We start from the raw sequence: 25168 nt of genomic DNA on the forward strand, positions 1-25168 counted from the left end.
GTTTCTTTTTCATAGTCTGCTTTAAGTCTCTCCAAAAAACAAAGAAGCAAAAACATATTCGTTGGTTGTTTTTACCCTGCTGTGCTTCATGGAACAACTCAGAGTGATGTCCAAAATGTGCACCTAAAGCCAGCAGTATTAAGAAGCTTTAATGTCTGAGTGTAATCACACTTTGATGCTGGCTCCGCCGACCATCTCTTTTTGGCAAACATGCTACTGCATTGTTTATTTAGTGTTGTGTTATCACTTGTCGTAACAGGGAGGGATTATCCTTATCCAAGGGGCTCATTCTGGTTGGGCTTGCTTGACCCTGGGGTTGAGTTGCATTTGAGCTGATCTGCTGTGGACTAACAGTTCATAGATGCTGAAAGGATTTGTCACATGAAGTGAGGGTTTGACAGACATTGCTGGTGGCTAAATAATGATTTTTTTTTTTTAGATACAGGCTTGCTTATAATGTGTCCTGCATGGACATGGACATTATGTTATGGCAACCAAAGATTCTACAGCGGGGCGCTCTATGATCTTTGGTGGCAGCTGAAGAATTGAAGAAACAATAGAATGTTCTGTAGAGCCATGGAAAATCATGCAACATTCTCATCATATATTTTAGCAAATGGAATTGTTTACTTGTTTAGTCCTTTTAGACCACATACTGTTGTAAATGTCTAAATTACTGAATTTACTATTTTTATACAGGCTTGTCTGTAATGTGTCCTTTTATATTGCTGAATACTTGAGTTGAGCAGTTGCTGATCCTGTTGTCTGCTTTGCAAGGTGTTGTTAACACCTTGACGCAATGCACAATACCCAGAGAAAATGAGCTCCACAATTCGGCTCCATATTTAGTGATACTCAAATTCAGAGCAGAAAACAGATTAGCCTGAGAACAAGGGTCCTTGGAGATTCTCCTAATCCCTGCTCTGCCATCTTCTATCATCGAACAGGGCCTATTGCCATCTATTCACAGGTTGTCTGTGAAGGCACTGGCCACGCCACTATCTCTAATGTGAAAGGAAGACGGGAGAGGCTATCCTCTGAGATGCAGTCACACACAGCTATTCTTATCTGTCTTTTGTTATAGCTGTGCTGAAAAAAAAAAAAAAAATCCTAAAAATTGTCTGTGAATGCCAGCACTCTCCCGAAGCTGTTTTTTTTCACGACCCAGCTGTTAGGACGACCCAAAATGACCGCCTCCCCTCAACGGCTGTTGTTGAGATGGAACTGAGGTTCTCGGCAGGAGGCTCGGCCGTAATTGCATGATTAGACTGTCACATGTTCCTCTCTTGTTTTGCCTTTGGCCTGGGCTGGCCTGGCCTGGCATAGTGAACACACTATGAGCATTCTTCCAAGGCCTGGTGCCAATGCTATTGATTTTGCTCACATGGCAAAGATGGCATGTGTCTCAGCTGGGGAAAAGATCCATTTGCCTCCAGTGCGTAAGTCTATCTGGTCTTTAGGCCATGCACTGACCTTGAACTTGCCAGGAGTGACCTTGAACTTGTAAGTCATGTCAGTGAGCGACACAGCAATGTGTGTGTCTGTGTCTACCCCCCCCCCCAGACCACGAGTAATCAACTACTAGGCCTGTATCACCAGCCTGATAAGCATGCATGCCGATGACTTACTTTGCCAGACGTAAAAAAAGATTAGACTAGGAAGGGAAAAAAAGTGAGTAACCTAGTTAGTCAGACTTTTAGAGTTTAGCCATTGGGGATGTGTTTTGCTCAGGTATGGCAGTTGGCTGGCGGGCCGGCTTTCTCTCGTGTGTGTGTGTGTGTGTGTGTGTGTGTGTGTGTGTGTGTGTGTGTGTGTGTTTGTCTGTCTGTGTGTGTGTCTGTGTGTGTGTGTGTGCTCAGAGTTCCACTGGCAGGCATATCTGCCTCGGATATTCCCTCATTGCTGCACAGGCCCAGTGGGGATTGGATTATGCATGACGTCTTGTCTCCACACCCCCCTCTCACGCTGGACAACCCCCCCCCCCCCCCCCTAATGCTTTCTCTCTTGAGAACCAGCGTATATCCATAATAAACATCAGCATTCATAGTATCCCCCCCCCCCCCACACACACACACACTCTCACTCTCCCCCAAAAGGCTGTAGGCTTTTCTCAACATACGGTGATATTTTTATCTGCATGTTGGCATATATATAGCTTTACATTTTCTGCACTTGAATTTCCCCTGTGAGTTAAGTCGGCTTTTCATTATGATACAAGTTTGCATTGTACGAGAATGATTAAAGGATACGCAGGGCTACATGTCATAGTGTTGAGCGGTTGTAAAATAACCACACACGCAATTGTGACATGTTCGTGATTTAAATAGACCTACATATCTATGCATAAATAATGCTATGTACATAATACTATGCATGAGTGAATCATTACTGCGGTAGATCTATATTGATTGTGTTTTCTATTTGTGTCCTTCTTTGCAGATATCACTGAGAAGAGTGAACTGAAGACATTCTTTGAAAGCAACTGCTCGCAGATTTATTTTATCTTCTATGAAAATTTCATTACACTGGAAAGTAACTTAAAACAAAAAGGTAAGGAGCACTCTGCCACTTGAGAACTCTCTCACCACTCCCCCTTCGGTTGCTTGAGCACACAAAATATTATTAGATTTGACAAACTCGACACCCCTGGCGGGTTCTCGGTGGGATGGTGTCAAGTTTGGTTCCTGTTAGTGTAGTATGCGTCCCACATTAATCTCTGCACTACTCCTGTCATTGACAGCCAGAAAAAAAGTGTTTAGGGCCAAACAAGCATATGTCTGTTTATGCAAAATTAATCTGATCACCCTGGAAATGCTAAAGAAATATCGGCTAGCTAGCTTGTGTTGTTGTTGCTAGTTGTGTTGATGATATATGGGCATGTAGGACAGTACACACTTCTCCGTTTTCAGCTGGGTCAATAAAAGCCTGCTCTCACGTGCTTTGCCTTACATGGCGTTGGGAGGGGGGAGGTTGGTCATATCTTGTTTGGATTGTTATTTCTGCCAAAGGCAAATGGGCACCTCTGAGGTCAGAGTTAACGCTCCCATGGTCTGCTTGCGTTTGGTGCCAGACCAGACCAGACCCGACCCGACCCGCACAGCATGTTAGCACAAAACACAGACACAAATACGCACTCTTTACTGCTGTTTGTGTGTTTTACCTGTTTTCAAACCACCATCATCAACATTAGGCTGATGGTGTCCCAAACAGTCTTCATGACTTACAGAACAATTACATAATCTGACGGGGGGGATATTACGAGATTTGAAATAAAGTGATTTTAAAGATACAGTGTGGAGCCTCTTGTTGACATTGCTGAATTGCAACCCGCTGAATCCTACTTCATTTTAAAGCATGTGGAAAAAATGTAGTGTCCCTCAAATGGCACGAAACACAGAAAGCCCTTTAGCGCCTGTGTTTTGATGGCGGCATCAAACATGGCGTTCTCATGGATGGGGATTTGTGTAAATATCAGTCTAATTTAACCTAATGAAAACAAGGCCATTGATATGAGGAATTATGCAACTAATGAAAACATAGTTTTCGATACTATTAATCATAATACTAACCCATTTTATTGTTGTGGCTTGGTAGCTTTAACACAAAAATAAACAAACGTACATTAACAGATATATCTTAATTCTCATATCGACTTTAAAGCCTCCTGTAACCAGCTGTTTCCATATTGCTATGTGATAGCCTGTGTGATGGTGTTTCTTGTGCGTCCATCCATTTAGCTGATGCTCTTCACCCGCCTGCCTCGCCACAGCTGAATATTTTTAGTGCAGTTGCTAAATACCACAGGGCCTTCTGCAGTCATTATTCAGAGATGGCAGTTCGGCTTCTCCTGACAGCCACAACATGATCGCCCAGCAGCGAGAATATGCAGTGCAGAGTTTCAGAGCCAGATTCAGTCATTGTGCTAGACAGCGGGAGGCAGATTGGGCCCAGCGTATTCCTGGCTGGGACAGACTCATAAGCCGAGCACTGTTCAGCGCTGGGTTTGGCTCGCTTCTCAAGGGACTCTCCATCTCTTTACCCACATCAAAGAGGGCATTGGCATTGCTGTGTTGTTGGCACATTTGTTTCTCCAGTGCATGACAGATGTGATGCACCTTGTGTGGTTGGGGGTAGGGGGTAGGAGGACTAAGTCTCGGTTTCGGGTGGCTGCCCTGATTGAGGTGACAATCTCAACCATCTGATGGCTCCCTCTTCTCAAAAAAAAGGTAGTGGCCTGGATCCTCTGAATTATTGAAGCCGGTGTTTTCCCCCCGGCCTGTCTGAATACAGCTATGACATACTGTAACAGAGCAGGATAATTCGCTGCACACAGCAGACCCACATGCTCCCTCATTTAAAGTTTAATGAGGCTTTATGTTTTTGGTTGACACTGCTGGCTTTTTCCTGTTTGGTGTGTAGCACAAGGTCGCCCCACCTCCGTAGGCTCAGGGTAGAAAGACAAGAGCTTGTAGGGCTCGAATATGTCTCTGCTAGGCCTAAATTTGTCCTTTACTAATATTTTTTCCACATTATTTTCTTAGGCCCAGCAGTTGTTTGTCATAATGTTTTCCCAGGGAATAGCAATTTCGAGGTAGGATGATTGATGCAAAAAATAGGAGAGGGGAAATTGTGCCAATTTAGGGTAGTTTGCTGGACAAAACATGACATGTAGGCAACAGTAATAGCAAAATGTGTCATCATGGTTCTCCCTCTTTGCTGGACATTTGGCCTTTAGCTTGTCTGTGTCCTGAGAAAAATCTTGAACTTCTGTTCAAATCTTGACTTTCTGTTAATGAACTGTCATTTGAGGAAACTGCTTATCGTCTTTCTTGACCAAAGATTCTAGAACAGAGCTCTGTTCTAGAATCTTTGATCTTGACCATGTGAAAATATCATGTGACAAGCCACCAGTTCCTCCCGTGAAGTCACTGTCCGGTCTCATTATCACAGAGAATAAAGGAGACAAAACAAACAAAACATGTTATGTCTACAGATCTTGTTAAATAGTGTTTGTCAACTTCGACTGATGCACTCCAGACACACACTACTCTGTTGTCTGTACTGATCGGCTAAATTGCCATCTTTGCCTCATCACTTCCGCCAACCTGTGTGCGTAAAAGACAAATAATGAGATTTTGCGTGTGATCGCCTGAGCTTGTTAGCTTGTCTATGCTGCTGTCACTCACAGGAAACATGAGGCTACATCCCACATGCAAATCTGTCTCTGAGACTTTAATGTTCTGACATGCCTCAGACACTGATCTATTCATACATGTTTCTCTTCTCTCTCTCTCTCTCTCTCTCTCTCTCTCTCTCTCTCTCTCTCTCTCTCTCTCTCTCTCTTTGTCTGTCTCTTCCAGGGAACAAATCGCAACGGGAGGAGCTGGACTCTATCCTGTTTATTTTTGAAGTAAGTTCCTCACAGCACTTTTTTAATGATCTTCCTCCATATTGTACAGGATTTCTGTCTCTCCTTGGGATTGCTTGATCATATCACATACGTTACTCACCATTGGATGTTTTATTTACGAGGGATTATGTGCTTCCAGCACTATTATTTTGTGTACAATACTGCAGTATCTCAATCAATGAGAGGCTGCTACAGTCTGGTCACCCACCCCAAGCTCACAGAAGCATGTTAATGAAGCGTGTCGGAGTCGAGGTTAATCTATTCCCAATCATGCTCCAGAGATCTCATTTTAATTAGTTGGTTAGCTTGGGTTTTAGGTGGCTGTCATAAAAAAAATAAATTAAAAAAAAGTCCCTGCACAGCAGTATTTGCAGCAAAGATTCTAGAACAGAGCTGTTCTAGAATCTTTGATTTGCAGTGCCTTGCGTGCATGCGTCTGGGCCTGGGATTGTGGTGTACGTGCTGCTCCATCCTCTCCCACCGATCCTCCTGTTTTTTCCCTCATGGCCGGAATGGCGGCTCCAGTTTCCAATACAAACAGGCAAGCAGGCAGGCAGGCAGACAGGCTGGTAAAAGGCAGGCTGATAGGCAGGGCAGGGTTGGGCAGGGCTTGGGGGGGAGCTCGAGTTACGTTTGCTCAGGGCTGTGAGCCGTTGCTGTCTGCGAGAGGAGGGCGGAGAGAGGCCAGACCTGGCGTTAGGGGGAGTGTCCCTCATGTGTCAACAGAGGTCGCCTTGACAAGGACGGCTGAGGAGAAGCCTGGCTTTTCATATGACAGGCTCGTCTCACCTGGCCAACTTCAAAACGAGAGAGCGAGAGAAAGAGATAGAGAGATAGAGAAGAGTAGAGAGAGAGAGCAAGCCAGAGAGAGTCAGACTGAGAGCTTAGGGTGTTCAAGAGCTCTCATTCATTTCAGTCAGACTGCCACTCAGAGATCCTCATCCACCTAACACCCACTCTCTAGTCAAAACAAAGGGGTCAGGTCTCGCATGTCAGCCTTGGTTCTGTGCACTATACATTTGAGATGATCACTGCGGTGCTTTGACCAGAGCCATTCAGAGACTTCAGTGGCATTTACCCATTCACATAATTCTACCTCAGACATACATAGAAAGCAGAAAGATTCCCCATGTCTGTGAACCTGTCCCTTTAAAATCCTCCAGAAAGCGAGATGATAGAAAAACAGCCATATTTGTGTTCAACAAATTACCAGAATTAATTAAATTAAATGTGTTTAATTGAGTTAATTGATATAACTGGCATAAGAAAAGGCCATTTGAAGACCCGTTTGCCTGCAGGTGAAGGCTATTCCTCTTTAGGCCCATACCCGTAGAAATGCTGTCTCGCCTCTTTGTTACACAACGTGTGGCCGTTTGCAATGTTGACTCTTTTAGGGATCATTAATCCATCATGTTGTGCTTTGGCTGATTGTGTTTATTAAGCCTCTAATCTCACTGTAAACCCTCTAGGGAGGAGCTGGTATTGGCTCTTTTCTTAAATGACTGGCAACACGGATGCCTCTTTACACTCCAGTTCATCGTTCGGCTCCTCAGTATTGATCAGACAAGAAGCGCCGAGCTTCTGAGCGCGTTTCCGAGACAGAATTATCAAACTAGCATCGATAAGTGACAAGCTGTCTACTGAGAATTAGCATACATTTCCCAACCGTGGCTGGGTGTTTAGCTGTATTTCATAGACTCTAGTATTTTGATCCTTACTCTCATGACCTAACCAGGATAATCTCTGGGCTACCCCATTGTGCTCTCGCTCTCATCCGACCCCCCCTGGATGTAGTCCTAGACTCAGAAATGCCTTGTAAATATTTATTGGTCTTTGGGGGAAGACCATGTACAGCAAGCAACCGGCTTAGATATACAACGTGGGGGCATTTAGGCTTAGTATAGTCAGTGCCTTTACAGTACAGTGTGTTGGAGAGATAAGCGTGCCTTTGACAGGTTTGGATGGGACTGACACCCCTGCACCCCCCCACACACACACACGCACACACACACACACACCCCACTCTCATCCTGAGCTGCCGGGCCGGGCCGCGCATCACATCGCGCTCTCTCAGGCGTGAGATTAGTCGAGCGAGATCAGTCGCGCCGTCACTTGTTTCCCTCTAACCCGGCGTCTACTTTCACACACACCACAAACGTGCCACACGCACATAGGCCATGCTGCATTGTAGACACGAATGTTTAACAAGACATACAGTAGTAGGTTGTACGAGTTTAAAATGCTTTTTTGCCGTCTACTTTCACACACACCACAAACGTGCCACACGCACATAGGCCATGCTGCATTGTAGACACGAATGTTAAACAAGACAATAGTAGGTTGTAAGAGTTTTTATAAAACATTGTTGTTCGTGTGATTGTCCATTGTATTGTACGAATGGCTTCATTGTGCGCTTAAGGGCAAGGCTTTTAAAGCCTTTGCAACTCAATTTACAAGGCAATACTCCTTTATTGTAAGTTGCATCTTCTTCTTTGCAAGCTTGTGTTGGTTGCGTGTGTCTCGTGGGCTTTACGTCAGCACGAGGCTAGCGGAGCCTGACCTGGCTGATGTGCGCAGCAGCAGCGGCGGCGGCAGTAGTGTGTGTGTGTGTGTGTGTGTGTGTGTGTGTGTGTGTGTGTGTGTGTGTGTGTGTGTGTGTGTGTGTGTAGGGGCAGCCATTAGGCAGGGCCCAGGAGACACGGAGACGGTGGGGGGCCAGACCACAGGAGGGGAGCCATTAGCGCATCCATGCTGAGCCGGGCTTGGCCAACCTCTCTCTCTCTCTCTCTCTCTGTCTCTCTCTCTCTCTCTTTCTGACAGCCCTCATCACCCCACTTTCTCTCTCTGTCTCTCTCTCTGTCTCTCTGTCTCTCTTTCTCTCTCTCTCTCTCTCTCTCTCTTTCTGACAGCCCTCATCACCTCTCTCTCTCTCTCTCTCTCTCTCTCTCTCTGACAGCCCTCATCACCCCACTCACCCTTCTCCCTCTTTTACACACACGTGTATACACATATAAGCTATATAGACCACTTACACACTCAACGTCTGACAGGGAGGCAACTGAAGCGCTCTGTTCGCATCGCCTAAAAATAGTTTTAGAAAACTAGTCTAGTTTTTCTGAACGTACGAGCTGCCATCACACACATGGTGTGACGTGTTCCATTCATTATGCTGGGAGCTAATTGTTGCAGCAGCGGCTACGCTAACGCCACTGCTCCTTGCTCTCACCAATAGAATCGAGATGTTTCTCCTCGCTGCTTCTCCTCACATCAACCCCATCTCCAGGATGTGTGGAGTTTTTTTTGTTGTTGTTGTTGAACTAGGTCGCTTTTTCTGTGGCAGAGGTTTATTGTTGGGGTCGGAGGCTGTATGGGGTGTGTGTGGGTGGGGGGGTGGCGTGTGTGTAGGATTACCTTCAGCACCTCTGAGCAGTGTGCAACCCCCTTTTTATTCTGGGTCATGATTGTTGATGGAGAAAAGGGGGGGGTTGGGATGGGGGTTTGCTGGGCTGAGGGGGAGATCAGTCTTGTGTCTGCTGGAGATTGGGTGGTGGCGCTGGGTGGGAGGAGGTGGGGTCCCGGTAGCCACCGCAGGGCAGGGTGGGGAGGTGGCGGTATAGGGGGAGAGTCTTTTGTTCCCGTGCCACCTTTGACTGCTCTTTGTGTCTGCCAGAATGCAGACTCCCACTGGGATAAGATGTGCGCTCCAGAGGGTGTGCACACACACACATGTGTGACTGCACTGTGTGTGTTTGTGTGTGTGTGTGTGTGTGTGTGTGTGTGTGTGTATGCATGCATGACATGTGTATATCTGTGTGTGTGTCTGTATGAGGGAGTGAAGAGATTATCTGAAGTCTCTACCCCTTGTGAATGATATGAATTAAATTAAACATATCAAATGCTCATATGATCCGTTCAACATTTCCGTTCCGATTTCACATTTAGTCGCTTTGCCAGTAAAATTGAGCCAAATGAATTTAACAAGGGGAAATGATTCTATGATTTATTTGTTGGGGTGCCACTGCAGCAAAAGCAAAGTATTCAATTTATTTCATGGGTAGGCACGTTTACTAACGTTTACAAATGTTTACCAATGTTTACCAACGTTTGTAAGACAGCTTACCACACAATCACATGGCAATGATAAAAGGTGAGGTCAGCGATTATACACAATTTCAAGTTGTTTTGTCACATTCATCAGCTCCTCCCAACCCATGAGCTGCACATACAGTATGCCCGTTCTGTGATTACACTGTAAACAAAAAAAAATAAAAAACGGTCTCTGTAGGCATCCCAGGCCCCGAAAACTGGAAACGAACAGCATCCTGTATCCCAAACAGAAGCAAAACTGTGTGTGGAGTTTCTCTGGGAATACTGAAGGGAGGGGTGAGCTTAGCTTTACCGCCCTGGTGTGTTTCGTTTGGTCGTTGATATAACTATAATTTATGTTGTTTTGGTAAAAAAAAAAAAAACCCGTCTGCTAATAAATTCAAATATGAACATAAACAAACACGACTTCCTGTTCAATCGCTGACGGCACCTTTAATCGTGTCCCAGGCATCTCCCCTCTCCGCGCTCCGATGGCTTTTGTAGGCAGTGTCAGTGATTAGCTCTCGCTGTCTGGCCTTTGCCCCCGGACGGGCACATAATGGGCGCTTTCTCCGGGCCCTGAGCACTCCATTACCTCTTTACTGGGCTCGGGCTGAGTCACAGGTGCTGGGCACAAAAGGGCCTCTCATGGCACGGGGGGGAAGCGGCCGGGCGGGCGTGCCGACCGAGGACACTCATTTGCATGCCATCCTTCCTGTCTGCCCGTCTGTCTGAGCCGCGAGGTGAGCCGTGCCCGGCTAGTATCATCATCATCATCATCATTGTGATTCGTGATGGTGCTCCTGGGTTTTGGCAGTACTGAAGGCCTTCACTTAGTTTTCTCATCGTGAGCCTTTTAAGCAGACCAGACAGTTTAATAGCCAGGAGCTTCGTCTGCCTTAAGGAATCTGGGTCTTTTTAAGACACTAGAACCATTAAGCTTTGTCAGAGAATGCATGGTTATTGTAGAAGGCCCAGTATTGATATTTAATAGAGAGATCAATCTTGTAATGGGTTGTAACTGGTGTGTAATGGACAGGGGAGTGTATCCTGTTGCCAATTTGAAGATATTGACAGCAGCCTCTCCATTTAGGAGCTCAGTGATTTATATCAGGGCTGCTGTTTAGTTTTATTGGCATATTATGCTGCTAATGAAAAATGCCTAACAAGGTTTTAGGCGCTTCAGATTTGCACACATTTAATGAAGACTTTAAAGGAAAACTCTGGCGATTCTTCACATAGATCTCTGTTTCTCGAGGTCAACAAGTCCTGTCGGTACGGGAAAAAAATGCTGTTAGCTGCAGCAACTGGAGCTAGGTATGTAGCACCTAGTTTTTGTAACCCTAGTTTTTTGTTCAGCACTGACAATACTCGGTGACCTCGAGAAACCGAGATCTATGTGAAAAATGGCCCGATTGCACAGTCAGTGAGCTCAGCATTCTTAGAAGGATTCTGTGTTGCCAGGAAAGTCCCCTGAGTCACAATGTCTGAGTAGGATCGGAGGGGTGGGGGTGGGGGGGGGGCGGCTGAGTTTGAGAAAACAGAGGACCTGTGGCCTTCCTGTCCATATCTAAATGGCACAGGATCAGAGTTGACTCCAGCGGTTACAGGATGAAGGACCTGTCCATGTTTAAAATGGCACAGGATCAGAGTTGACGGACCTCGACTCTGAACCTTTTTCATCACTTCCCTCCGGGGAAGTCCCCCGCGACCTCTGACCCCTGTGGTCCTTGTGACTCTGAGTCAGCATGACGTTGGGATGCTGCGGAGGGCACGGCGGAAACGCTGTCCATTTCCTGGGAGAGTCACCCTTACCAGGCGACCTCTGCTGACTCTGAGGTCATGCCAGCCAGTGTCCTGACCCCTCTAGGACTGTACCACTGAGATAAGACTCGGGGGTCATGCCAGCCAGTCTCCTGACCCCTCTGGGACTGTACCACTGAGATAAGACTCAGGGGTCATGCCAGCCAGTCTCCTGACCCCTCTCAGACTGTACCACTGAGATAAGACTCCGGGGGAGGTTAGACAGAGGGCATGAGAGAGACAAGTTGCACATCAGGGCCAAAATTACAACCTCCAAAAAAAAGCAAACAACCACAAAAAAAAAAAAACCTGTCAGCTCAGTTCTGTCCAGTAATTCATGTCGGACTGTGTTTAATTTTAGTGTGGGAATTACTGAGGTGCTGCCCCGGCATAGAGCTCCTCTTGATTCTCCTCGTGAAGCCTTTTTTTTAAATGGCTTGGATGGGACAGCACACACTCAACTGTCATGTGCTGACCTTTTAAAGACGTCAGCGCAGTGTAAGCATTTGGCCTTTTTTTTTTTTCTCTTGAAAGCCAGTCGGATGAATGACTATGTTAATCAGCCACAAACGATTTCACTGCCCCCCCCCCTCCTCCCTCCCTCCCTCCCTGCTCTCGTCAGGATGACGGGGAGTTTAAGACCTGATCGATGGCACGGTTTAAACCCCGTCCCCCTCGCCTCACCAACTGGCGCATGAAAACGGTGCGCTGTGTGTGAATGGCTCAAGTAGGTCATGAATAAAACAGTGTTGACTCGTATGACCACCGCAGCCGCCTGCCACCCCCCCCCCCCCCTACTGTGGGTGTCCCCTCACTGGCCAGAGCGGCAGGCCGAATGACCTCACCCCTCTCGCTCGTTGGCTCAATCCCAGTGGATATAGGCCCGAGCTGGCCTGGCCTGGCCTGGGCTGGTCTGGCTGACACCCATTCTTCTTTGACTTCGTTTGGTACCACTGGAAAAAAGGAGGAGTCAGCATCTGCTGATGTTGTTCTTTTCCCTTCTTGCTTTTACTCCAGTGTTTACAGCTGAGCACAGTCATGTGCTTCTGACAACGAACAAACTCACGCCGTTTGAAACAACAGAACTTTCTTTTAAAGTGAGGCAGAGATCACTAGATCTTTTTTTTTATTATTCTAGATTTTTTTTTATTACCATTTTTAATGTTGTTTTTATTACACTGAGGCGTTTGGTTGATTTATATTCTACTCCCTTTTCCAAGCAATTGTATCGCCCGGGGAGGCCGAAACCCTACAGTACCTCTATGATATTTCCTCTTTCACATCCAGTTTTCCAGTCCCTGAGCCTAATGGGCTGGCCCACAGTCATATTTGTTAAACAAACCAGGACCTTGGGTGGACTCTTTCCTCTCCCTCTCATGTGGGCTGTGGCTCTCTCCTGCGGTCCGAGTAATGTATTCCAGTGATTTGACTGACAGCCGCCCGTGACCCGGATAGTTCCCAACTCGATTTCACATGTCATCTGACTGCACTTTTACAACAGCTCTCATGGTGAGAGCCTTGGACTATGACGTGCTGCTGCCCCCCTCTGGCGAGGAGGCAACATTACGCCTCTTCAGCAATAAGTGCTGTGGGACGTGATGCAAGATGTTGCTCATTTTACTAATACAATCACAAATGTGTCTCTGAAATGTTGTCTTTGTTACGTTACAGTCATTTCCTGTATATTAGCCATATTGTGTACGAGCTGCAGGACAGTGTTTTATGCAAGTGAAAAGACACAAAACCATGTTAATACCATATTAACTGCCCCAGTGTATTAACCTCATAGCTGAAGAAACTTTGCAAAATCAATGTATAAGCTGCAGCTAATAGTTGGGAAATTACGGTAACTGTTTGCACAGTTTTATTGTCCTTATTGAGATAGCTCTAATGTAAGTGTTACTTTGGCTCCACTATTGCCAAGTTATGGTCCAGAGATTTTGTTGTGAGCAGGGTGGTGATTATTTTGCTTTTGAGTATTTGCTCGTTATTACTGTCCCTGGCCACCCAGTGCCGTCACTCATGATTTCACTGGAAAGATATGCCTCACTCTGACTTGGCTATGAATTGAGTCATCCTCATGCCTTATTTATTTTACTGATTTCCCTGATGTCACTTGGTTGAGTTGAGATGAGATGTGATGTCACTCTGTTAGTTTCTCATTCATTATGTTGAAACATGATGTCATATGCCATAAAGCTTTAGATGTTTAGCGGTTTACGACGGGGAGATGCACCATTTGAACTTGCCTGGAGACGTTATTCCATTTGCTCTTTGGCCTGAACTGTACTGACAGAGAATAGAACGTTTCAGGTGTGTGTGTGTGTGTGTGTGTGTGTGTGTGTGTGTGACCCTGAACGTTGACCCTTTACAACACATTGTCACTTGCATACTCACATGTCACATGGCGCACACTGTGGCCCATGCATGTCACATGTCCCTCGGCCCTCACTGCCAGTCTGTTGACCTATAGGTTTGCCTCTTGTCTGGCAGGCTATTGACTGTAATGGCTATACTTGGCTATTACGTTCAGTCAATTATTTGTTGCAATGTTTTCGTAAGTAACTCTGTCCATGCTGCATGGACATCAAATGGTTATGTTGTTTAACGGTCGGAAACCATTGATTTGTTTTTTGTTATTGTTATTTGTTACTGTTATTTGTTAATGTTAGTGGCTGGTACACCAAGTGCTGGTTACAGAATGATGTTTACGATTTTAACAAACTTTTTTTGTTAATGTGCTTCCAAAATAGTGCCCATTTTTAACATGCATGCATTTCAAATGCACTCTGCTAAACAAGCAATAAACTGAATGGACAAAATAACTGGACATCTTCTGCATTTTACTGATGTTGGTGGCTGCAACTCTATGTTCCAAAGTAGCAATTTTTTTTAGATTCTTGCACTTGTATGTTAACCACCAATAGAGCAGGGATGGCCATTTTAGGAGCTACGTCTACATGCATTCTCCAGGATTGTTATTGTCAGCCCACAGCATGGGCTCTTCACTCCAGAAAGGTTTAACGCAAGATAGAGCAAAAGATAGAGGCCAGAAGTCCAGTTTTGGATACTCGGTCATAATTCAAATGAAAAAAAAATATAATAATAAAAAAAGATGGGCGCTGCTGAAGTCTCCCACTGGTAGTGGAGGACACCTTGGTGGGAAGCGTATTCGGCGGCATGCTCGCCGTGCGGCTGGAAAGCTAAGTGTGGATCACGGGGACGGGGATGCGGGAGGCTCTCGGGCGCGGCGTCCCAGCAGTAATGCTCCCATCTTTATGCCTGGCCGCCGGCCGCAGATTAGCGCCGACTCCAGCCGCCGCCGCCGCCACCGCCACCGCCACCGCCGGGCCCGAGGACGCTCACCGCCTCCACAAGCGCTCCAGTGCAGCGCCGCAGGGGGTCTCTGCTCTCCCCTGCTCTCTCTCTCTCTCTCTCTCTCTCTCTCTCTCTCTCTCTCCTACTCTCCCCTGCTATCTCTTTTTTTCTCTCTCTCTCTTCACCCACTCTCCCCTGCTTTCTCTCTCTCTTCCCCCTCTCTCCTGCTCTCTCTCTCTTCCCCCTCTCTTTCTCTCTCTTTCTCTCTCAAACCCCCTTCTCTCCCTCTCTCTTTCACTCTCACTCTCTCTTTCTCTCTCCTCCTCTTTCTGTGTCTGCCAGTCTTGGACGGAAAGGAGGCGAAAGGAGTGATATTACAAAACTCCTTTTCCAAATGTGTGACCCCCCCCCCCCCCACACACACACACACACACACACACACACACTCACAAATCCGCACACTTCCACACTTGGTCGTCCGCTGCAGCGTCTGCCTGTGTGAGGGCTTAGCGCGGGCCCCCTGCTGTTCCCACCTAGCAGGCCTGGCTGAGTTGCTGATTGCCTGTAATCCGGGCTCCTCCCTGGGCAGTGCAGCCACACGGCGCTCGGATCAATAGCGCCGCGCATCAATGCTCCCGCACACATGTGTCGTCACGCACTCCATCACCGCGCTGAGCCGCCGCCCCGGACCGCCCGCCGAGCGGGGTCCTTCAGGCACCGGGAGTGACGCCTGTCAGTTCGCCCAGATGGGGAGAGGAGAGGAGAGGAGAGGAGAGGAGAGGAGAGGAGAGGAGAGGAGAGGAGAGGAGAGGAGAGGAGAGGAGAGGAGAGGAGAGGAGAGGAGAGGAGAGGAGAGGAGAGGAGAGGAGAGGCTGAAATGGAATGGCAGCAGTCTAGTAAAAGTGTTTTACACACCTGCGATATTTGTTCCAAATGAAAGGATTTTATGCCATTTTTATTGGGTTTTTTTTATCCGCAACCGGAAAGTCGGTCTTTGTGTTAAGAGTGTTTGCTGGTGACTTTCTTTTCGATTTGTTTCAATTTAGCGTTTTGATGAACTTGTCTCAGACTAACAGCCCATTTCCCACCTCATCCATTGTCCTTAGCGAGTGAGTCTAGTGTGTGTGTGTGTGTGTGTATCTTTGTGTTGTGTGTGTGTGTGTGTGTGTGTGTGTGTGTGTGTGTGTGTGTGTGTGTGTGTGTGTGTGTGTGTGTGTGTGTGTGTGTCTGTGTGTGTGTCTGTGTGTGTGTGTTGTTGGGCCCCTCTCCCATCATGCTCTTTTGCTAATGGTGAGGCTGCGGCTGCATGCCCTGGCCTCTGGTTTCATCTGTCCGCTGGGACCGCGTCTGATTTAGCGTAATGACTACGGGTCAGAGGGGTCGGGGCTCGCTAACCCACACACACACACACACACACACACACACTCGCTAACCCACTCATAAATCCCCCAGCGCTGAGGTGATGACATTATGAGCTGTGTCCCCTGTCAGCAGGCCGGCCCCTCCACACACACACACACACACACACACACACACACCACGGCCTGCACGGGTGAAATTACTGAGTCATGAACTCAGAGCGCAGCCTCAGGCCAGAGGATAGCCAGAGGTGTTTGTGTGTGTGTGTGTGTTTGTGTGTGTGTGTGTGTGTGTGTGTGTGTGTGTGTGTGTGTGTGTGTGTGTGTGTGTGTGTGTGTGTGTGTGTGTGTGTGTGTGTGTGTGTGTGTGTGTGTGTGTGTGTGTGTGTGTGTGTGTGTGTGTGTGTGTGTGTGTGTGTGTGTGTGTGTGTGTGTGTGTGTGTGTGTGTGTGTGTGTGTGTGTGTGTGTGTGTGTGTGTGTGTGTGTGTGTGTGTGTGTGTGTGTGTGCTTGCTTGTGTGCATGTGTTTGTGCTTGTGTATGTATGCCTGTGTGTGTGTGTGTGTGTGTGTGTGCGTTTGTTTGTTTGTTTGTGTGTGTGTGTATGTTTGCGTGTGTGTGTGTATGTTTGCGTGTGTGTGTGTGTCCTCGTGTTGATGGATTGGCTCTTTAAAGCAGCGCAGGCCTAAGTAATGTCCTCTTAATTAGTCCTTTAGCGAGGACTATGAGGAAGGTCTTTCAGCTCTGTGATTTATTTGCCCGTTTTCACTGTCGAGGTGTTTCTTGTGGAATGATCAAGTGTCACTGGATTGCTCAAGCGAGATCTGAATATGCCTGATGTTTGTTTTTGTCTGTTTTTTTTTCTCTAGAAAATTCTTCAACTCCTACCCGAAGAAATCCGCAGTCGATGGCAGTTTCACAGTATAGGTATGTCCTACCTGTTTTTTTGTACAACGTTCTTTATGTTGTATTTATGTATTGGATGTGTGAATCCAAATGTATAATGGCAGTAGGGCATAGTTAATTTTGCCTGAACGGCTTCCGGCCAATTACAAGCATTTTAGCATCGTGCTGTTTTTAGTTGCTACAAAATTGGACCTCAGCAATATTGTGGTCATGGTCACGCCCAGAAAACGAAAACGCCACAAGTCCATCGAATCGTTTCTTAGACTGAGTTTGCTCTGACACCAGGGGTTGAAAAGTCCACCTTCAGAAAGTAAACGTCCGACCACATATCTGTGCCAACCACTCACTTAAACCAGCCGATTCTATTTAGCACTCTTCAGCCAGGTAGAGCAGCCATCACCTGTGTCACAGTAAGTACAGAGGTAGAACTAATAATACATGGTTGGACTTTCTGATGCCGGACTTTTCCACCTTTGTCTGATACACATCACAGGTGATGAGCCCGTTTACGGCCGTTGACGCCGATTAGCCAGGCCCTGCTGAACCACTCAGACGCTGTCCACTCTTCAGAGAGGCGGCAAACAACCGTTCAGATGTCCTCTGCAGGACAGTCCGGTTTAAAACTGTGTGGCCACTCCAACGCCGCGGGCTCCTCTCTGTGTGTCGAGACTCGACCTGCGGTTGTGTGTCCTCTTCGCCTTAGTTTCCATAACTACCGCCGCGCGGAAAGACGCGAGGCCGCGAGAGATTACCCAGCTAACCGGACTTAAACGCTCGCCGTGCTCAGGAAATAATTAGTCGCGGGAAGAAGGCAGGCAGGCTGGCTGGGTGGGTGGGCGGTTTTAGATGAGGGGGTTGTCGGGGAGGCTAAATGAGAAATGCTAATGGCGAGGGTTGTGGCGGCGGCTTCATTTGAAATGCTAATCACTAATTGAATTATGCGTCGCTCGGTTTCAGCCTCGCCAGCGGTGGGACCCTCGGAGGAAAGAGATAACCCCAATTAGAACCGCACCCCCCCCCCCCCCTCTTCCTTGCCCCCCCCCCCCCCCCCCCCTCCAGATGCATCTCCTCCACCCTGACCAGCATGCTGTGGAGCAGGCGCTGGAGGATGCCAATGCTCTTATCTCCTCACAGTGCTTTTCCCAGCAGCTCGTGCTCATGCTAGTTTGTGTTGGGTACAAACACACGTCCCACCGTTGCTCATTGCTCACTCCAGAGCTCTTACCCAAATGTACAACCATACTCATCGTATGTGCACAATACAAGACACATATGGCATCTTAAACGATATCGGAAATGCTAAAGAAATATGGCAGTGCTAGCTGAGCAGGAATTGGTTCAAAGTAAAGAGGGAAAAAAGCCTCAACCCAAAGTGACGGATGCTGCTCCGTGTTTGACCTCTGGCTGCGTGGGCTTAGCAGAAGTAGGCTGCCTTTTATTTGGGGTGCGCGAGAGGCGCCGAAGTCAATAACACTCCTGCGGCACTCCTGAGGGGGCCAAGTAGTGCTTCAGGGCCTTCGCTGCAAGTGGTCGAGCGTGCACAGCCGCTGTCAAGGGCCCCCCAACCGTAACCCCCTTCCCCCCCGCTCTCCGAGGCTCTGTCTTCTTTGATTTCTGCTCTCACTAGTTTTCACTTGTTTGGTGTCATGTTTGGTTCAAGGTTGTTGGGGTTTTTTTTGTATTCAGAGTGTTTATTTTTAACAGACTTGGATCTTTACATACACAGACATAGATTCAGATATGCACACGCACATACAGTACATACACACATACACAGAGACACACTGAGATGCACACACACACAGACATACAAAGACACACACACACGCAGACACACAGAGACACACAGACACACACACACTCAGAGGACGAGAGCTAGGATTGAATAACTACTCATGTCCGATTCGATCAGTCTCAGTAGGACATGTGGCCGTCAGATGCCCTGCCCTCTCTGATCAACACGCGCGTGCCAGATACACTTAGCAGATCCGCAGAACGCAAATTGATTTCCGTTTTTCATTAGGTGAGCGGGCAGTGCCGTGCAGCGCAGCGCTTTTCTCCTCCAGAGTCAATACCCGTCAGCTAAACAAACAGGCTAACGGTGCCGGTCAGCATGAGTGGACTTGCAGGACGAGCTGCATGATGCAACTGGTCATGTGTTTTGTTTTCTTCTCTGTGTCCTGCCTCACGTCCCTTTCTCTCTCTCTCTCTCTCTCTCTCTCTCTCTCTCTCTCTCTCTCTCTCTCTCTCTATCTATCACAGGTTCTATTCTCAAGAAACTTTTGCACACTGGAAACTCTTTTAAGGTAAATACGTTCATCTAACCACAGATCAAAACCACAGCACCCTTCCGTCATAAATGGGATCGCCATGGCACCTCTGTAGCTGGTGACTGGGAGCAAACCTGTTTTTCGGCCATTTTGGCGTTTTATCTCCGTAGCACTATGTGGTGAATCTATACACTGCAACCACAGTGGGTTATGGTCTAGTCAGATAAATACCGGTCAGTAATGTAGTTGTATAGATACTGATGTACGTGTCGTGCAGGTCAGTCATACTGATGTACAGCACGTGCAGGTCAGTAATATAGTTGTATACTGTACCGTAATTTCCGGACTATAAGGCGCACCTGAATATAAGACGCACCAGCGAAATTTAGGGGAAAATACAAATATGTACATATACAAGTCGCACTGGGCTATAAGCCGCAGGTGTTGGACCGTAACCTGTAATATCCATAGGTTGAGAAGCCCCCCCTAGTGGTCGTTAGCTGTAAAAACACACAGATTAGCCGCACTGTTGTATAAGCCGCAGGGTTCAAAGCATGGGAAAAAAACTGCGGCTTATAGTCCGGAAATTACGGGTAGATACTGATGTGCGTGTCGTGCAGGTCAGTCATACTGATGTACAGTATGTGCAGGTCAGTAATATAGTCGTATACTGTAGATACTGATGCATATGCGTGCAGGTCAGTAATATAGTCGTATACGGTAGATACTGATGTGCGTGCAGGTCAGTATAGATACTGATGTGCAGGTCAATGATATAGTCGTATAGATACTGATGTGTGTGCAGGTCAGTATAGATACTGATGCACAGTACGTGCAGGTCAGTGTAGATACTGATGTGCGTGCAGGTCAGTGATATAGTCGTATAGATACTGATGTGCGTGCAGGTCAGTGATGTAGTCGTATAGATACTGATGTGCGTGCAAGTCAGTGATGTAGTCGTACAGATACTGATGTGCGTGCAGGTCAGTGATATAGTCGTATAGATACTGATGTGCGTGCAGGTCACCCCTTTGCTCCAGATCTGTGGGTTGCTCTTGAAGAAATCAATGCTGTGCCATTTGCACTTGTGTTACATGTGCATGGGAGCAGTGGATACGCATCTGATTATGGATTTATGTGTGTGTGTTTGTGCGTGTGTGTGTGCGTGCGTGTGTGTACGTGTGCGTGTGCGTGTGTGCGCGCGTGTGTGTGTGTGCTCTCTCTGCAGATTCGCTGTGAGGGGATCCGTCTTTTCCTGCTGTGGCTGCAGGCGCTGCAGACGAACTGTGGCGAGGAGCAGCTCCTCATCTTCGCCTGTCTGGTGCCGGGCTTCCCTGCCGTCTCCTCTTCACGAGGGCCCTGCACACTGGACACCATCATCTACAACCCCTTCTCCAACCCCCCCGATGGTACACACACACACACACACACACACACACATACAGTACACACACACACACACAGTTTACTTCTTTATTTGGATTACACATAATATGCACACACACACACACACACACACACACACACACATACATATACACACACTAACACACACACACACACACACATATACATATACACACACACACTAACACACACACTTGCACACACTCTCTCTCTCTCTCTCTCTCACACACACACACACACATACACATACACATACACATACAAACGCACCAACTCATGCACAAGCTCACACATATACTCACACACTGCTGACCAATGAACACACCATTGTGTTTGAACTAGGCCATGGCACAGCTAGTCACACTGGTGTGAGGTGCAGTCATCGGTTGGGTTTGCCTCTAGGACAGGCGACTCTAGGACAGGCTGCAGCATACTCGGCTCTCTATTTTGGCCACACTTTGCTTTTTCGCAAAAAAAAACACAAAAAAGCCAATCACGTGATCTCCTTCACCATATCCATCTAAAAGGCGTCTATGGAAACCCTCTCGAGTCAGAAGAGCGACAACCCCCAGAAGAGATATAATCGCATGTTGGGCTTCTCTTCCGTTTCTGCTGAAGGGTGCCTCATGGGGACAAAATTAGTTGGGACGCTTATTTACTCATTTGCATTTTCTCCACATCGGAAGCGGACGTGTGTGTGTGCCGGCCCACCCTCCGCTCTCCCCTTATTACAGCGGACAACACACCCCCGTGCTTTAGTCAGTCCTCTGATACTAGTGTTTGAAAAGCCTCTCCATTCATTCTGCCGCCACTCAGCCCCACTGCTTTATCATTTGCAATGTCACCTAATAATAGTCTCTCCCTCCGAACACCTCGAGTCAATTATTCAAGCTTTGTATTAACAAACGCTCCCTCTGAGAAAAGGGATCGTTATGGCACCGAGCCCCTCGGCGATCTTGAGGCAGAAGGGGGGGGGGGGGGGGGAGAGAAGGAGAGAGCGAGAGAGGGAGAGAAAGTGAGAGAGAGAGAGAGAATCATTTTCTTTTCAGACTGCATATGTGACATTTCTTAATAAAGTGCCTGAGCGGCGGAAAAAGATGTGTTTCATTGGTACAATGGGCGGCTCCAAGGACGCGGCGCGCATCTTGTCAAGAGTGCGGAGCGGTCGGGACAAAGCTAGCACCAGCAGTGGAGGCCGACGCAGCGGGGGCGCTGAGTGGAGCCTCCAAACCTTTCATGCCCACATTGAAAATGAAAAAGCCATTTTAGCACAGGCCTTGGGTGTACCACTCTCAAGGCCAATCAATGCCCATGTCTCCGTGTAGGCCATCGCCAGACAATGCCAGGCTAATTAAAAAGGACTGTTTCTTTTTTCTTTTTTGGGGGGGGGGGGGGGGGGGGGGGCAATTCCAAAACCTTCCTGTAAAGTAACGCTGATAACGTGCGGATGTTTTCCAGAGTTTTCGTGCTTCCCTCAGTGTTGTTGTTGTGTGTGTGTGTGTGTGTGACCTTGTGTGTTGCAGCCAAGGTCGTGCCTGAAGAGATCACACCACTGGTGCCCGCCACTCCTGGGGAGAAAGTAGCTGATGACCAGACGTGCTATGTCCTGCAAATAGTCCTCAAGTTCATGGTTGTCCAGGTGGGCTTCTCTCTTCGCAGAATTTCAATTCCACTCATTAGAGTGTTTCAGAATAATGTTTCTTTAGTGGAGAAAATGCTGTAATCTGATGTACTCAAAATAATGACATGAATATTTGTTTTGCTTACCAAATAAACAAACTAAACAAACTAGTTCCAAACTGATCAGGTTGATTAATGATTATAAATGTCTATCTATCTATCTATCTATCTGGTTATTCAGCCATTTTCATGGCTATCTTTTATATGTAGAATATGTAGCATGATTCAATCTTTTGAGTATTAACGTTGTGTGTGTTTATGTGTGTGTTTCCTAGGCGTCTAGTTTGGAGTGGAAGAACCGAGATAACCAAGATTCGGGTTTCCGGTTTCTCTTCTCCCTCTTCAAGAAGTACTACCTGCCGCACCTCTTCCCCTCCTTTACCAAGCTCACCAACCTCTACAAGCCTTTACTAGGTGTGTGTGTGTGTGTGTGTGTGTGTCTCTGTCTACTGTTTGTGGATGTGTCCCTCTCTAGACAGTACTGAAAGTTTCTGTAATGCTGAAGTGAAAATGAATTCTTTCACTGGGTGGAGAGGATTCTCCTTTCTCTGCCTTTTCCTCATCTCAGTCGCTTGAGAGGCGTTGTGTCTAATGCTCCTTCATACGGCAGATCCGTTGAGGATCATGCTGCCGTCTTCAAAAGACAGAACTTCCAGTGGAATGCTCTCATCTTCTAGACTAGCAGTTTCGGAAATGATAGTCACTCGCCGTTGATTAAATTTGTACTCTCTCGCTACGCTTTCATGTGTCCATCTATTCACTAATCACTGCTATTCGCCCGGCCGCGCTGCAAGTGTTTCCTTTGTGGAGCACAATTGGAGCTTTAGAAGTCACCAGACGGAGAGAAAGAGAGAGACTTGGGAGCTGCTAGCTAAGTTTCAAGCACGCGCACACACGCGCACACACACACACACACACACACACACACACACACGCAGCAGCTACTCCACACTGTTAGTCCACAGTGCTGTCGAGAGCTATTACTCCGCTTCAATGCAGGATTCTCGTGGTGGCTGAATGACAATCCTGGCAGCTCCTGCAAAGTTAATTGCCAATTAAAGGCTAGCACTTGAAAAGGTGCTTTGTGAAGAAGAATGAGATTCCTTTGATATCTCCCAGTGGACCGTCAGGTGGAAATACCAAAGTGTTGTCAGCGACATAATTGACAAAATGAGAAATATCCAAGGCAGGTCAATATCCCCTGGAAACAGACGCAATTGAGTAGGAGTAAAGTTTGCTATATATATATATAAGAAAGAATAGTATATATATATACATTTCTTTTTTTTATTTATTATCAACTGTTTATTGAGTTTCATAAACAAGGGAGGGGAGGGGGTATATACTTTTCTTAACTATCTCGTTCTCTCTCTCTCCGTTTTATTCTGTCTCTGTCGGTGCTCACCTGAAGACCTGCCGCACCACCGACCAAAGCCGCTGTACGTTCCGGTGACGCGGAACAATGAGAGCACGTTCTGCACGCGCGACCAGTACCTGGCCCCCCGCGTGGCCTTCATCACCTGGCTGGTCAACTTCTTCCTGGAGAAGAAGTACGTCAGCTCGGCGCCGCCCACCACCAAGAACGGCGGCGAGGTCCTCCCCAAGCTCATCCAGGTGAGCCCCCAGCTGCCCTCAGCTGCCCCCAACTGCCCCCTCTAACACACTTTTATTGCCCCCTCCATCACACCTCTACTGCCCCATCTAACACACCCCTACTGCCCACTCTAACACACTTCTACTGCCCCCTCTAATCTACTGCCCCGCTAACACACTTCTACTGCCCCTCTAACACACTTCTACTGCCCCACTAACACACTTCTACTGCCCCTCTAACACACTTCTACTGTCCCCTCTAACACACTTCTACTGCCCCCTCTAACACACTTCTATTATACAAATATACTGTATTATTAAATAGATAGCCTTTTAAAACCCACTAGCAGCACTACTTAACGTTGTCTCTCCACGCGCCCCTCGTGTTCCGTCCCAGACCGTGACTGCGGGCAGTGTCGGTCAGGAGCGCGGCGGCTCCATCTCGGAGACGCTGGAGTCCAACGGGCCGATGAGCGTGGGCAGCGAGCCGGAGAAGAGCCACTCCAACAGCAGCACGCTGACGGAGCGGCGGGCCAGCAGCTCCAGCCTGTGCAGCGTGGAGGAGGAGCACCGCGCCGTCTACGACATGGTGCACGCCATCCTGCTGTCCACGCGCGACAACGTCAACTTCGTCAACGAGGTCTTCCACCAGGTAAAGCACACACCTGGGGGGAGGTTTACGTGCGGTAACGATGGCATCCGACACAGGTGTTGGGGGGGGTGGGGGGGGTGGTATAACTTCGTCAACGAGGTCTTCCACCAGGTAAAGCATGCACCTAGGGGGAGGTTTAACGGTGGCATCCAACACAGGTGGGGGGGGGATTCTAACTTCGTCAACGAGGTCTTCCACCAGGTAAAGCACCTAGCACACACCTAGGGGGAGGTTTAACGGTGGCATCCGGCCCAGGTGGGGGGGGGGGGGGGATTCTAACTTCGTCAACAATGTCTTCTACCAGGTAGAGCACAATGCTGGGGTCAGGTTCATACTGTATTTGGTAACAGTGCTAACCGACACAGGTGTGGAGGTATAGCTTCGTCAACGAGGTTTTCCACCAGGTAAATCACGCACCTGGAGTGAGGTTTATGTACAGTATAGTAACGGTGCCATCCGACACAGGTCGGGGGGGGTATAACTTTAAACGGTGTCAGGCAACGGTAGACTGCCATGTCGGAATGTGAACCCTGTCACCCTTCCGCTTTTAAGACATTTCCAGGATTGTTTATATTATTGTATATTTGTATTATTATTGGTGTTGTGTTGATGAGTTGAGCGAAAGTAATGATGGCTCTGTGTGTTTGTGTAATTTTTATGATGTGCAAATGATGCAAATGTACAAG

At 47.6% G+C, this 25168-nt stretch overlaps 1 protein-coding gene across 1 annotated transcript in view; it reads left to right on the forward strand.

Moving 5' to 3' along the window:
* ralgapa2 (Ral GTPase activating protein catalytic subunit alpha 2) overlaps positions 1 to 25168 on the forward strand; it is a 127751-nt gene that overhangs the window by 19142 nt on the left and 83441 nt on the right. Inside the window, 9 exon segments of the mRNA XM_062523250.1 lie at positions 2440 to 2550; positions 5361 to 5410; positions 16844 to 16901; positions 19143 to 19186; positions 20379 to 20559; positions 22081 to 22196; positions 22513 to 22651; positions 23649 to 23851; positions 24228 to 24482. Of these exon segments, the coding sequence (XP_062379234.1) occupies positions 2440 to 2550; positions 5361 to 5410; positions 16844 to 16901; positions 19143 to 19186; positions 20379 to 20559; positions 22081 to 22196; positions 22513 to 22651; positions 23649 to 23851; positions 24228 to 24482 (1157 nt within the window).

Source organism: Sardina pilchardus, chromosome 20 (genome assembly GCF_963854185.1).
Source record: "Sardina pilchardus chromosome 20, fSarPil1.1, whole genome shotgun sequence".
NCBI classification, from domain to species: Eukaryota; Metazoa; Chordata; class Actinopteri; order Clupeiformes; family Clupeidae; genus Sardina; species Sardina pilchardus.